The following is a 15,976-nucleotide window of genomic DNA, read 5'->3' as shown; positions in this document are numbered from 1 at the left end:
AACCGATTGCAGGAACTATCGATTATCTGCAAAAAATACACACAGTTCGTTTTTATATAGCGGCCTCTAGAGCCAAAATAAAAACCATCACTGACAAATTTTGTTGTGCTATTGGATTTTTTAAAAATTACTGTTCAGTTGATTAATCAGTTGATTAACCGGTTATCGGCAGGTACTGCCCAACTTAATTATTGGTATCGGTAAAATCCACTAATCGCCCGACCTCTAGAAAGTACTGTTGCAAAAGCCACTATTCCTGTAATAAGATGCTAATCCCTGTTCACAGATACAATGACTCAACCTGACTGTTATATCCTGGTATACAAGTGTAAATAAGTGACTCTGTTTCATGTTTGTGTAAGTGACGAACTGATTTCAGGTATTATTACAGTTTTATTTCCATTTTCTATCAAGGAACTTTCTGTGTGGGTGGTTAGACATCTGAACCTTTCTCTCTCAATGGTTATGAGGAGAGTCTTACAGGCTTCTATATTTGAACAAAGTTCACAACAATTGCCTTGATCTTTCATTTCTTGGAGGAAATAATAAAATCCAAACACGAAAGTGAGGCAGGATTGTGCCAAAAGAAAATAAGTTCTATATTAGTTCTTTATTATATCCTCACAATGAGGAGCTATAGTAATGTAACCCAGAGGGACTGCACTGTGACTCGTGTATTTCTCTTTGTATGTTCTATATGCTTTGAACTTCAACACGATAACACCTGGTCCAGAGTCTTCAATTCCCCAGACTAGAGTAGTAGTGTAGTGTCCCCAGTGTAGAGAATTAAAAAGAAAGTTGTAATATGTGAAAAGCAACAGCCATGTCTTTTTACATGGATACATTCTTTAAAGCCACTTACAAGTGACTTAACCAGAACAGGAACATTTCTTCTCTACCTCTACTCTTCCTTCCAGCACGACTCAAGACTGAAATTTAGGAGTCATTCAGGAGAATCTGAGCTTTATAAAGTTGCATAGATAATTGTCATTTCACATAGATTCTTCATGTATGTCCAGGGCATTTGTGCAGCTACATGAACATAAACTGTAATACTTCAGGTGGGTAATTTGCTTATGTGACTTTAGAAAACACAAAATAGAAGCTATGTAAATGATGATTCAACTCACTATAACAGACCTCAGTTTGGTGTGTCTTTAGGAAAGAGACATCAGAAGTGCCATCACTTTTGGTGATGTTATAGAATATATAGAATATCTTAAAATTTCACAATACATAAAGTGATCTTTATGTATTTTTTTGTTTTTTTATTTTTAATAAATTTATAAAGATTTCAAACAAACTTTTTTCACGTTGTCTTTATGGGGTATTGTTTGTAGAATTTTGAGGAAAATAATGAATTTAATCCATTTTGGAATAAGGCTGTAACATAACAAAATGTGGGAAAAGTGAAGCGCTGTGAATACTTTCCGGATGCACTGTAGTTGGCTAACCTACAGGTAAAAAAAAAAATTATTTCAAAGAAGCTTTGCTGCTTTGCCCTAAAAATAGTCATGCTAACCAACCAATAAGGAATATACAACTTGTCAGAATGTTATATAAATCATACATATTGCACATGTGAAACTATAACAATACTACTGGATAATGGCTGTAAAGGTGGGTAGTGTTTTTGGAAGATTTTGGTTATGGGTTAAAGTGACTTTTCCCAAACTGATTTGGCATTCCCTCTGTACATCCCTCTCCAATGTAGCCAACTGACATCCTGAACATTTTGAAAGTTTAGAAGGTAGACTAAATGGCATTCTAGCCATGCTAACAGATCTGCAGACATTAGTTGCTCTTTTTAATCAACATGTAAATGTGAGAATTCAGATGTTTAGAAGCCGTTTCATTATCATGGTTATTAACATGCTGTGATTTATCATGTCTTGAGATCAACTCCACACTAAACCATCTGCTCCATTTTAAAAGAGTACGGCGACTTCATTGAAAAGAATTTAGTTCAAAAGGACAGAAAAAATACTTTTCATTCATGCATGGGTGTATGACAGAGAGCCTTATAGAGCAGTGATCTTTTTACACATGCACATACACACACAAGACACTTGTCGGATGATTTCCTTGCTTCTGATTGCAATTAGAGTTGAACCCCCCTGGGTACTTGACTGTATAATATGATGTGATGATTCTTTCCTCTCTACCAAAGAAAGACACTGCGGTGCTCTGTGGATTACGAGGGATTTACATCGTGGTTGGAACTCTACTATTGCACTGTCCAAGCTTTGACATTATGTCCAGACAGACACAGCCTCACACACGCCCACACTCCTGTCCATATTGCCCAGAGGCAGCTTCCTGCTCTCCTCTTACAGCCAGCGTTTGACTGCATTTCCATCCTGTTATCTGAACACGACACAGGCTGCTTGGTCATCACCCAGGCTTGGACATTGTAGGCATTTCAGCAGACAGCTGAGAGTGAATGTGGCACAATTAGTTGGACAGATATAGCTCTGCTGACACATGAACCCAAGTGTGCAGTCATCTCTCCATCCGCCTCCTCTGGTCTTCCCCTCTACAGAGTCCTTCAGTCTAACCTGTTATCTCTGTGCTGTTCTGTACAGCCTCCACTTCCCGCAGTGTTATAGCAAAAAATATCCTCACACACTGCAAGTGCACTTTTGACAGTGTTCGAGAAGTGAAGTACAGATGGAGGAATAGGATAAATGTATAAATATGAATCCTAATTAAAAAAAAATATCAATGAAAAGAAGTCAATACAAACTCTGAAGCAAACAATCTTTGAAAATAACATTTTTCTGCAAATGTTAAAGTACAGTTACTTAAAAATAGTCATTTTTGTAATAGTAATAGTAAAGTCTAGACACGCTTCCATTTGTAAAGTCTAAATTAGCTTGTTACCACTTAATTGACTCATTAGGACTCATTATGCAGGTCAAGAATTGTCATTAAAATCAGAATTCCAAAGTGTAATATATTCTCTGACTCTTAAATCCTTATGCTAACACTCAACAGCCAATGGCTCCTCTAAGCAGCTGACTAAGGATCTAAAAATGAAGCTAAGTGATTCCTACAAGGCAGACGAAGGCTTTAAAAAGACATCAAAATGCTTCCAGCTCATGATTTCCACTGTCCAAAATGGCATCAAGAAATGGCAGTGTCAAGTCAAGCACCGTTCTACTATGCCACATTGCTTGCACAAATATGATCTGCATGGAAGGGTCATCAGATGGAAAACTCATAAAAGTCCATTCGTATGCAAAACAAGATCTAAATAAGCCAGGATCATTTTGGAAGTAAAAATGGAACACAATCACCACAGACATATTTGGAGGAAAAAAGGAGTAGTCGTGCCTATCATGCTTTGGGGTTAGCCAGTGGCACAGGTTGATGAAACTGCTCAGGTTGATGAAAGAATGGATTCCTGTAAATATCAGCAAATGTCACACGGTCATTCAAAAAACTGAAGCGGAAAAGAGATTGACTTCTACAATAGGACAATGATCCAAAATGTACGTCAACATTCAATTCAATTCAATTTTATTCGTATAGCGCTTTTTACAATGGTCATTGTCTCAAAGCAGCTTTACAGAAAAATATAAACACGGGATACAGATTTTAAATGTGTGAATTTATCCCTATTGAGCGAGCCGGTGGCGACGGTGGTCAGGAAAAACTCCCTAAGATGTTAAGAGGAAGAAACCTTGAGAGGAACCAGACTCGGAAGGGAACCCGTCCTCATCTGGGTAACAACGGATAGTGTGAAAGTAAAGGAAAATTCATTATGGGTTTATATGAAGTCTGTTTGTTGAACATCCATCATGAACTATTTCAAGAAAGGCAAGCTGAAGCATTTAGAATAACCTTCACAGTCCCCGGAAGCTATGGGTAGATCCTCAACAGGATGTGCATGCAAGACGACCCAAGAATGTCTCATGACTAGAATCATTCCACAAGAAATAGTGGGTGAAAATTCCTAAAACAAGATAGAAAATACTCCTAGGTGGCTAGAAGACGCGTTTTCAATCTGTGATATCTACCAATACTGACTTAGAAGGGTGTCCAAACTTTTGCAGATCACAATTACTATTTTTTAAATCCTACTTTTTAAGTTAATCAAACGTAAAGTAACTGTGTGTTACAATTTGCACAATTTTTATTTATTTATTTATTTTTAAAATCAATAAAATATGCAATCAGCTCGGGGTGTCCAAACTGCATTAGAAAGTTTCCCTTCTGCACTAGAAAGAGTCTGGCAATTTTAGAAGGGCCAGAATTTTCCGTCATGTCCTATATGTTCTATTCGCTGACAAGTCTAAATGATGCAAAAGCTGCGGAAAAAAGAGCCACCATCTGGCGCCGCATGTTTTGTTGCATTTCAATAATGACAATATATAAATCTATTTGTTTTAATGTTTCACGGCATTAAACCGAAGCACATCCACTCGCCCCGAGGCTTTCAGCGTAAATGAAACAAGGAGCCAGCATGGAAAGAGACATTTCTGCTTGATAATGATGGGGTTTAACAACTTAAGTCTAAGCATCATATTAGCACCAAATGGGAGAAGACGGGAGGAAAACACTAGTAACAGCCTCTGTATATCATATGCAGATGAGATGTACAATACAGCACTGAAGAAAAATAGGTGGAACAAAAAGGAAATGATGTTCAATTAAATTCACTTTGGCTCCGTGTGGTCCTCAATTCACATTCATACAAAGTCTTCCTATGTCAAGGTCAAGGACACTGTTATCTCTTTCTTGTGCTTTGCCTACATGTCTCTGTCTCTAATCTCTCAGTAGGTATTATGTGGGGGAAATGAAGGAAAGAATACTTTGGTGGAATTTAAAGAATAATGCAAAGTGACTTTAACTAAATGGAGTGTGTGTGTTGGACATTGTGGTTAATTATCGTGCATTATTCCAAAACTTGGGATAAGAATAAAGATACATGGAATAATAGAGTGTGAGAGAGACAGCATTTTTTGGGGTGTGTGTGAAGGGAAGGTATTAAAGCTTTTGTTACACAAAAAGACAATCACAACCAGGGTGGTCATCTATATTCCAATGGTCAAACACTTTTTTTTTCTTTTCTTTTTATTTTTTTAAACACAGTTGGGAAAAAAAAGTTCTTTCACCATTGTCTGAATTGGTCTTGTATTATTCCAGATGTCATAGATTGATTAGAATCATTAGACCAATTATTTGGCATTATATAGTAATACATTTCTATAGTAATGGGTATGTATGTTTTAATATATGAATATAATTATTCTAATATATTATTTGATCCTAAGCTCCATTTACTGTGTGGATGTTCTCCTTATGTCCATGTATGCTTCTTCTGAGTTCTCCAATATACTTCTGGGTCGCATGGTGGCTTAGTGGTTAGCACGTTCCCCTCACACCTCCAGGGTTAGGGGTTCGATTCCCAGCGTGGCCCTGTGTGTGTGGAGTTTGTATGTTCTCCCCGTGCTGCGGGGGTTTCCTCTGGGTACTCCGGTTTCCTCCCCCAGTCCAAAGTCCACATTCGTGTACTGCCGGGCAGTATGATACTGCACCACGATGGCACAAAAACATACTTCCAAAAACACAGGTGCAATAACTATAATAAATTGTACTTAAAATAAATTTGTGTCAATGAGTGTGTGTGCGTGCGCATGGTGTCCTGCGGTGCATCCAAGGACTATTCCTGTTTCATGCCCACACACTGGATGCACCACTACACTGACCAGGATAACGCAGTTACTGACGATGAATAACACACTGTATGACCAAAGGTTGGTGATCATCATAGCCAAATGCTGTTCTTCCCCAAGCTACTCTCACAAAGTTGGAAGCACACAATTGTCTAGAATGTCTTTGTATGCTTGAATATTAAACATTTCCCGAATACAAACCTGTTCCAGCCTGACAATGCCATTGTGCACAAATGACATTGGTTTGTTAAGGGTGGAGTGGAAGAACCTGTGAGGCCTGCACAGAGCTCTGACCTCAACCCCACTGATGACTTTTGGTATAAACTGTAATCCCGATGATGTCCCAGGCCCCCTCGCCCAACATTCTAATGCTCTTGTTGGCGAGGGCACACAAATCCACGCTCCAAAATCTAGTGGAAAGCCTTCCCAGAAGAGTGGAGGCTATTATAACACCAAAGGAGGACTACCGGAAATCTGGAATGTAATTTTCAACAAGTACATATGGGTGTGACTGGCCAGGAGTCCAGATACTTTTGGCCATGGTGTACAAAAATGTAGATATGATATTTGGCTGTTTTTGAACAGGCAACATGGCAAAAGAAATTGCCCCGTTCAGCTTATAACATACTTTGACCCCTCTTCATTAAGAAACCTTAAATAATCTACCTAAGGAGCCAGTTTAAGAAACACAGCGGTTTAAAAACAGTCCTCTACTATCTAAATATGCTAGCTACATGCGATTTCCATACACACTGAATGTCAAGGTTTAATCGGGCTGTTGGAAAACTACGTGCTGCAGAGAAATAGACAATTTTTCTTTCCATTACACTGCACAGAATGAATAAAAACTGTGGGGAACGTCTCTGTTGCTTTCAGTTGTCCCTCAAATTCTGTTTGGGCATTTCACTCAGTCCTTCAGTCTGCATCTCATTCAGTCACTCATACACTCCTCTCTCTCGCGCTCTCTCTCTCTATCTATCTCTCTCTCTCTCTCTCTCTCTCTCTCTCTCTCTCTCTCTCAACAGATGCAACACTACACTGTGAGTGCAGGTGTGTGCATTTTTTCCTCTAGGAGCCCTGGGGCTTTACAGGTGGATCACACATCTGTCCAGCAACAAACAAAGAAAAAAAATACACTTCCACTTCAGTGTGGCCTGTTCTGTCTTGCGCACACAGAAATTCATTTATTTCATTACACAAATAATATCTACTAAACAGATACATATACAGGTACAAACAGGAGTCTCACTATTCAGGGTTTGTTCGTTTTTCCATTTGTTGATGGTTTTGGCAAGGGACAGTTGGCGCAATTAACAGGTAAATAATACAGATAGTGGCATTGTGTTACACCCCCACCCCCCAGGGCAAAGATCAGATTGCTTGTTGTTCATATGAATTTGAAGTGAAATTCGGACAAATGATGGAGACCTCCTGTGCTCCAAAACGTTCAAAAAAGATTCCCCAAAAGTTCTTGAAAAGTTTCTGTGAAAAATCTATGCCTCAAGTTCAACCTCAAAGGCCAAAGCAGACATCTCTGTGCATTTTACTGTGCCTGCCTGTTCGCCAAAACCATACACGCCACCCAAGAGCACGCAACCCCACCATAATCTAGTCATTACTATGATGAGAATCAGACAAATCACAGAGTTTTATACTATTGCTGTGATACTCACCTTGACCTGATGACAGCATGGTGCCTGAGAGAGAGAGAGAGAGAGAGAGAGAGAGAGAGACGGGTCAGTATGTCAACTTAAACATCCAGCAAGGTTCCTCTAGACCACAATAAATACATCATTAAAGAAGACCCAATGAAGAATCCTGTGTAAGCACATTACAAACACAAATGAAAAAAAAACCCCTCAAATGCATCTCACAAACATACATACAAAACTGAGGAACAGAATTCTTTACTTCCAGAATGTCTTCGTGGCCTTTTGAAACTCCAGAGTGTCAGACTGAGGAACATTGATGTCCCAATTTCTCCAAACACAGTGAACATTTGAGATGCAATTGCATTGCATGTCGTCACCTACGGCAAGAAGATAAAGCCATAAAACTATTTATTGATTCATCTTCTGTAACTGCTTTCTCCTATACAATGCTTCTTACAGCGCTTTATCCTATACAAGGAACACTGTGTGTGAGGCAAGAATACATCTTGGATGGTTATAGTTTTGGGGAGGACACCAGAGAACCTTTTGGAAATCCATGTGGACACATGGAGAACACGCAAATCTTCCCAAAGGCAGTAATCCAAGCTCAGGATCAAGTCTTAAAATGGATGTATAAGAATAAAATGACTTTTTAGTCCCTTCTGCAGCAGAGGGATGATGTGCTATGTATAGAATAGTAAGCTATTAAGTGCATGCAAGAGAAGAAAAAAAACAAAAACTTTTGTTAGTGATCTGGGGCAGATTCAATCCTCACGGTTAGGCTTTTTACACAAGGAAAGTCACCAGACCTTTCAACTTCTATCTCCACTATGGAGCAACAGCTTCAGTGTGAACGTCAGTACAAGAAACCTCCATCCTGATATATCCGTAATGTGCGTAGCTATTCTGGTGCTGATTTGTCAGACGGTCTTGTGTTTTCATTACTCCTGCGATAAGTTAGCGGTTGTTTGTAACAATGATGTGACCGGGAGACATTGCTTGCAGCAATAAAAAACATAATGGAAAATGGCCTGGTTTTGTTGTTTGCTCTACAAACAAAAGAGCAAGAGCTTCTATTCTCGCTCAGCGTTTTCAAGAAACGTCATTTTAACGAGAAGTCCAGCATAGACATAGTGGAGTCAACAACCACTGCACTCAAATTCCCAGAATGTAATAGAGAAAAATAGCACAGCTGCGCGGAGTTATAGCAGAGACTCGGCTCAGCTAGTTAGTCTTCCTTATGAGATGAAGAGTATGATGGTGTTGACGGTGATATTAGCATGAAATCTGAAGATGAAGGTGAGATACTGTAGCTGGACAGACTTAAGTACTAAAGCGCTGCTGCATTGCCCAGTTTAGGTCGAGATTAAGCAAAGGCTAAATCCCACTGGCACCACTATCAGCAGGTAGTCGAATGGCATTGTGGGTAATCTAGACAACCATTCACCAAAATGGAAATATATCAAAGAAGGTTAAACTTAAAAAAAAAAAAAAAAAAGGTACAAATCAACTAGAATTTCACTACAATATAAATCTGAAGCTCGCATGTTAATGTACACGCGAAGCAGTAAAAGTGATCCAAATATGGGTTTTGATTGAAATTGCCCGAAATGTGTCCCAAATAAAGCTAAATCAAATCGTTTGTCTCACATGATATTTAGGTTTGTCTTTTCTCTCTTGTATAGCAGATTACAGTTCATTTGACCGTCACATACACGTGGAACCGAACACCAGCAGTGCAATCTTGTAAGTAAGAAAACAATACCACATAAGACAGTTCTTTATTATGGCGCGGCAAAATGATTCTTTCCTTCGAGAAAGCTTCTTCTTCTCTCCCAAATTGGACAGAAAGATGGAAGACCTTGCATTGATGATGCTCATTTAAAAGTGCTATGAGAAGACAGAGAACCGGCGACAGAGCAGTTCTCAAACACAATAGCAGCAAACAAGTGAGGCTGAGAATGAGCTTCCAAACTGATAAAAAAAAAAAAAAAAATAGAAGAAGAAAGGAAAAAAAAACCTCTGAACAACAAAGCCTTCATTTTCTTCTTCTCTTTCTTGTGTTGTGAAGGATAATTCTTCTTCGTCACTTTGCTTTTCTTCTGTTTTTGCAGCCATTCTTCAGTCTGCTTTTAAGCAAGGATTGTAGAAAGTGTATGAAAGTGCACATTGTTTTTTTTTTTTCCTTTTTAAAAAAAAAAAAAAAAACAATTGTCAGAAATTTCACACTGCCTTTTCTCCATCCCAGTTCATCTACACAGAGATGTAAGAAACTATATTTATGTATTGCGTATTCTCTAAACTGTGTCAGGCATGTCTTTCTTTGTAACACAGCACCAATCCAATGTATTCAGCATCAGGGTCACGACAGTTCATCATTTATCCCATTTTTCTCTCATCTCCGCTTCCTGAAGGCATTCTGGCACACAGTTCTGCCTCGTTTTTGCCCTAATACTCGTTCCTCAATTCCAACCATGCTTCGACCTCTTAGCATGCACCTCAGCACCTTGCCTAAATGTATAAATAAATAAAAAATGAATCCAATAAATCCCCCAAGCTTCTTCCTGCCCTGCATAAAGTCTTACTGTGAAAGTAGTAAAATAATGCATTGTTGTAGTTTAGCCTGATAAAGCTTGTGAGATTCTGCATCAAGACAGTGCACTCACTAGTTTATCTGTGCCGTGGTGTCATGATTATATCAATGATAATGGAATACAAAATGAATTAAATCTATACAATACTAAAAAACGTCATTAGGGGAAGATATTGTTCATATCAACATTCCTACTGTCAATATGCTGTAAGTAAAAATAAAAACCCAACCCATTATCATCAGAGTTCTTATATTTATTATGGAGTTATTATATTTATTATTGAGTTCTTATATTTATTAGCCTATTTGACTAGTGGAATCGGTTCACTCCAAACATTAGTGGCTCAAAATCAAGCCAAGCCCACTTAAATATAATGAGAATTTTAACAAAAATTAGTTGCCATCAGAACTTTCAGGGATAGAAAGCTTTATAGCACCAATACATTATATAGCCAAAACATCATTGACTACGTTTACATGGACAGCAGTAATCTAATTATTGACCTTATTCTGAATAAGACAATATTCTGATTAAGGTGTTTACATGAGTTGCTTTTAGAATACTCATTTCATGTACCCGTTTTACATGTTATAGAACATAGATCGATTAACAGCACACATCATTACGTCCCCACGCCACGCCGTCTGACGTTTTTCACATATCAACATACAAAAGGTCTTCGTTATGCAGTATACTTCGTATACAGTTTTGGGCGTTTTATTTTTAATTACACATAAGCTTCAAGTGCAGTTAGTTATTTGTCATGCTATGCGTGCAAATAGACGACTGCTTGAAGCCGTGGGCTGCGTCCCAAACCGCGTAATTTACCTACTGTATAGCAGCCGAGATACATGTATTTCTCCTACTATATAGTATGTAAATACGTGGTTTTGGATGCAGCCGTGCTCTCGTTTGCCATCAAACGGTTGAGCACTGCCGTGTGTGTACGTGTCCTGTTCCAAATGCGGTGAAAACTCCCACGCGACATTAATAGTGTGATTAAGGTGTGTACATATACAAGATATACACAAGATAATGTGACTAAAACAGGAATACTCCACGTCTTAATTCGATTTGTGTTTACTTCGAGTATGACTTTAATCGGATTAAGGTAATTAAAAATTGCTTTTTACATGCTAGTTTCTTAATCAGAGTATCGTCTTAATCGGGTTAATATTGGATTATTGTTGTCCATGTAAACTTACTGAGTGTGCACGTTTAAATAATGAGCCTGGAATTTAAATATTGGATTGTGTGCATAAAATAAATCTGTTATAAGGGATCTGGGGTTTTTTATGTTCTCAGTTAAAAGGTTCTCTAACTGTAAAACGTTTGAGAACCCCTGGTCTAAACCTTAAAAAAAAATAAGGAAAAAGCTTATTTACTTAAAATTATGTGGTACAATTAATTATGATTCCAACTATAACAAGCAGGTGAGAGCATGGTTCATTACATAGGAGCAGCATCAATAAAACAACATGACACTAATCTACAGCAAGCAATTGTGAAGCTGAGAAAAGAGGGAAAGTCTATCAGAGCCATTGCACATAGAGCACTGGGCACAGACAATACAACAATTTGGAATGTCCTGAAAAAGAAAGAAATCACTGGTGTACTAACAACCAGACATGGAACAAGTCAGCCAAGAAAAACAGCAGCAGTTGATTACAGAAACATTGTGAGAGCTGTGAAGAAAAACCCTCCAGAGGGCACGGGTGAAGGTATAACAATCCACCGTTCAGAGAAGACTTCAAGAGGAGAAATATAGAGGCCACAAGATGCAAACCGCTCATCAGCACTAAGAGTCAGAAATCCAGATTGGAATTCGCAAAGAAATACAGAGATGAGCCATAAAGGTTCTGGAACCAAGATTAACCGCTAACAAAGTGATGGAAAGACCAAAGTGTGGAGAAAGAAAGGATCTGCTCATGATCCAAAACATACAAGCTCACCTGTGAAACATGGTGGAGGTAGTGTCATGGCTTGGGCTTGCATGGCTGCTTCTGGAACATTGTCACTAGTCTTTATTCATGATGAACTCATGATAGTAGCAGCAGAATGAATTCAGAAGTCTAAAGAAACATTCTGTCAGCCAATTACAGAGAAATGCTTCCGATCTAATTGAGAGGAACTTCATCATGCAGCAACCGAACAACCCAAAACACACTTCCAACACAACAAGGGACTTCACTTGGGGGGGATTAGGAAGGTTTTAGACTAGCCAAATCAATCACCAGACCTGAACCCAAAAATAATTACTCAAGTAAGAGTAAAAGTAATAATGTTAATAATTACTTGAATATAAAGTAATAAAGCATCGAATGAGAAGACTATTCAAGTAAGTTACTAATTACTTCGGGTCTGATTAAAATGAAGGTAAAATCCTGAATCTCAGACAACATGGAGAACTATCTGTTCTGTTTATACGATATAAAACCTGGGTTCAAAATGAAGCAGCATATCCCGGTCCTGTGATGGGTACAATAACACAGAACCTGTCGTTCTTAATGCAAAATCTCTCACACACACCCCCCACCAAAAAACAAACATTTTCCCAACAGCTGACCATCTTTATAACATGCTAACAACACAAACTTGCCAGCATCTGCGTTTAAACAAGACAACAGAGAACAAAAGAACTGACTGTGGAACAGAACAGAAGAGAAAGTGTGTGCAGAGAGAGAGAGCAAGAGCGAGAGAGCGAGCGAGAGAGACAGAGAGACAGACAGAGACAGAGAGACAGAGAGAGACAGAGAGAGAACAGAGAGAGACAGAGAGAGAGACAGAGACAGAGAGACAGAGAAAGACAGAGAGAGAGAACAGAGAGAGACAGAGAGAGAGAGAGAACAGAGAGAGACAGAGAGAGAGAGAAAGAGAGAGAACAGAGAGAGCGAGAGAACAGAGGGAAAGAGATAGAGACAGAGAGAGTGAGACAGAGACAGAGACAGAGAGAGACAGAGAGAGACAGAGAGAGAGAGAGAGAGAGACAGAGAGAGAGACAGAGAGAGAGAGAGAGAGGGACAGAGAGAGAGAGCGCCTCCGTCGAGACTCGTTACCTCATTATACGTGATATAAACTAATCATTAAAACTACATATATTCATTAATATTTAACAGTAACGGAGGACCCTCTCGAATGTAGCGAAGTAAAAGTCCAAAACTTGACTAAGCGTATCAGTATGGCCAGTTAAACCTACTCTTAAAAGTACTTTTTTCCCCCAAAAAGTTACTCAAGTAAAGTAACAAAGTAACTGTAGCACGTTACTACCCCCCTCTGCATTTCACCTCCTGAAGAGGAGACTGAAGGGAGAAACCCCCGAGACAAACAACTGAAAGAAGCTGAAGTACATGTCATTCAATGGTGCAGTTAATTATAATTCCACCATAACCTGCAAGTGAAAATGGTTTATTACACAGACGTAGCATCAATAAAACAACACAGCACTATACATCTATAAATCTGTAAACCATAATAAAATACTGAAACCTTGGAAAACAAATTCCAAACATAAATCATTATTCAGTTTCTACCTGGCTTAATGGTACGCCGTGCAATTAATTCGAATTGCTCTCTAACTAGCAGACGAGAGCGTGGTTTATTATATAGAAGCAGCATAAATAAAACAACATAAAATGACAAAGTATGCATTTAAATGATCAGAAGTCTACCTGTACATGTCAGTTAGCATAGCTGTAAAGAAAAGAGAAGATGATGATGATATGGACCTGAGCTGACTGCCAACCATAAAAATGTGATCCAAAAAGTGCTAATTAGCCATCTTCTAAATAATAACCAAACCATACATTCCTTTCCACTAGTACTTGATGTGTCTTTTGAGCACTGAAAAAAGCAAACGTTCACAAAACAAGCGCCCCAAAACAAGATTGCGCTGTGACACAACAAAGAAAATTCATTATTTACAACTAACATGGTGTGAAACAATATTTCCTGTGACAGAAAAGGAACAGGGTGTGTACGGCGGTGCGAACAGAGACTTTTCATGCTGTTTTGATTTCCTCCTCTGAAGAAAAACCTCGTCTTTTTACAGACTAATTAAACGTCTTGGTTATGAATAACAATGACAGGCTTTATTATTATTTCATATTCATATCTGTTTGTTTTGATTAATTATTACAAAAGGAGGTTAAAGTAGCAACAAACATTATTTGCTTTAGCATGTCCTCAAAGTCATGCTGTCACAAGCAATGACTGCCTGCCATGAGACACTTCAGCCATATTCTTTAATTATTTCATGTTTGGAGAATTGCTTTTGCTTTCAATTCCCAGTACAAGTCATATAATCGCTACAGTATATGAGCCCGACTTAAATCTGCAGGCAAATGGCCACTGATCTACTGTAAATAAAGCAGTTATAAGTTCTGGAATGACTTGTGGTTATAACCTCGGGGCAGTATGATCAACACTGATCCAATAACACTACAGAATCAACACCTGACCTTTGACCTTGGACTAACAAGTGTTCATAAAACACTTAGAACATTTCTATGCTCTGCTTCATCCCCTGTCACATCTGTTATACTTCTCTCCACTTATTTCTGAACGTTTTTTAATATCAGCTTATAACCAGCAGAACACGGACTCCAGATGTGTGTGTGTGTGTGTCTGGCATGGCTGAGTGCTATTTAACACTGTTCCAGCCAAGCATTCAGCATTTTAAAGCGTACAGGAAAGGATTTCACACTGTAGGCAGGGGCAATGGGAATGTGCAATCATAGCAATTTCTGCAATTTCTGTACATACACACACTCCGAACAGTGGGAATTGAGAAGCACAAACTCCACCATTTCACACACACGCGCACACACACGCACACACACACTACATACGCACTACTATAGTGCACAAACAGATTGTAAAGGTAATTCAATTTCCTGCAGCTGGTAATTCAATTTCCCACAGCTGAGCTGGAGTCCAAATGATCTCCATCAACTGCACAATCAGCCTCTGAGTCTGTGATTTTCCCAGCTGGACTTTCACGAACAAGCGAGAAAGAAAGAGCGAGAGAGCGAGAGAGAGAGAGAGCGAGAGAGAGAGAGAGAGTGAGAAAGAGAGAGAGAGCGAGAGCGAGAGAGAGAGAGAAAGAGAGAGAGGTACAGATGTTCAAACTACGCAGTGAAAATGTCAATATTTCAAATCTTCAGACCAGAATTCAGACCAGTAACATTTAAATAGATATGACATTTAGATAAAAATAACTTCTTTAAAACATATTACAATGCAGTGTACCGCATGGTCACCTCCAGAATTATTGGCACCCTTCATGAAAATGAAACCGATGTAATGAGCTCTACTGGAAAACAGGTGCTCATGATCGCACAAATAGACCATAGGTTACGAATACCGTTCATCTACAAAAGCTGTTAGAGAGGAGTTAGTATGAAAGTAAATTATGTGCAGACCTAGAGGTCGTTGTATAGTGTACAGTGAAGAGGTTCTTTTGAAGACAGTCGGAGGAAGTTTATTCCACCACCTGGGTGCCAAGACGGAGTAGGAAAACCTTCTAGTTGAATCTAGTCGAGTAGAGCCATGGAAGTTGGAACAGAGCGTGGTTTGATAAATGCCTTCAGGTAGATGGGGGCTTCTCTGTTTTTGGCTTTGTAGGCAAACATCAGTGTTTGAAATCTGATGCGCTCAGCAGTGGGATAAGCTGGGGAGGTTGGAAACAAGGCTTGCAGCTGCATTCTGGATCAGTTGCAGAGGTCTAATTGCACACAGGGGAAAATCTGCCAGGAGCATGTTGCAGTAGTCAAATCTTGGTACCAAACAAGCACCTGACTTGTCTATGAGGGGAAATGGCCAGATCTGCGAGATGTTGTAAAGGAGAAACCTACATGACTGAGTTGGGTTAGCAATATGAACAGAAAATGGTAGCTGGTTGTCCAGAACTGCACCAAGGTTTTGTGCTCTGTCAGGTATGTTGTAGCCAGACTAGTTAGGGTCTGATAGAATGATACCTGGTTGTCTAGAACAGTAACAAGGTTATGTACATTGACAGATGGTGTGATCATAGAGTTCTTCAGGGAGACGA

At 39.0% G+C, this 15,976-nt stretch overlaps 1 protein-coding gene across 1 annotated transcript in view; it reads right to left on the bottom strand.

Annotated features, from left to right (window-relative positions):
- Window positions 1-15,976, bottom strand: part of cdh4 (cadherin 4, type 1, R-cadherin (retinal)) — a 455,069-nt gene that overhangs the window by 376,900 nt on the left and 62,193 nt on the right. Inside the window, exon 3 of the mRNA XM_053652418.1 lies at window positions 7,355-7,378. Within this exon, the coding sequence (XP_053508393.1) occupies window positions 7,355-7,378 (24 nt within the window). The remainder of the gene's footprint in view (window positions 1-7,354; window positions 7,379-15,976) is intronic.

This window comes from Ictalurus furcatus, chromosome 21 (genome assembly GCF_023375685.1).
Source record: "Ictalurus furcatus strain D&B chromosome 21, Billie_1.0, whole genome shotgun sequence".
In the NCBI taxonomy this organism is placed as follows: domain Eukaryota; kingdom Metazoa; phylum Chordata; class Actinopteri; order Siluriformes; family Ictaluridae; genus Ictalurus; species Ictalurus furcatus.
The sequence above is the reverse complement of the archived record's forward strand: the minus strand, read 5'-3'. Positions and strand labels throughout refer to the sequence as shown.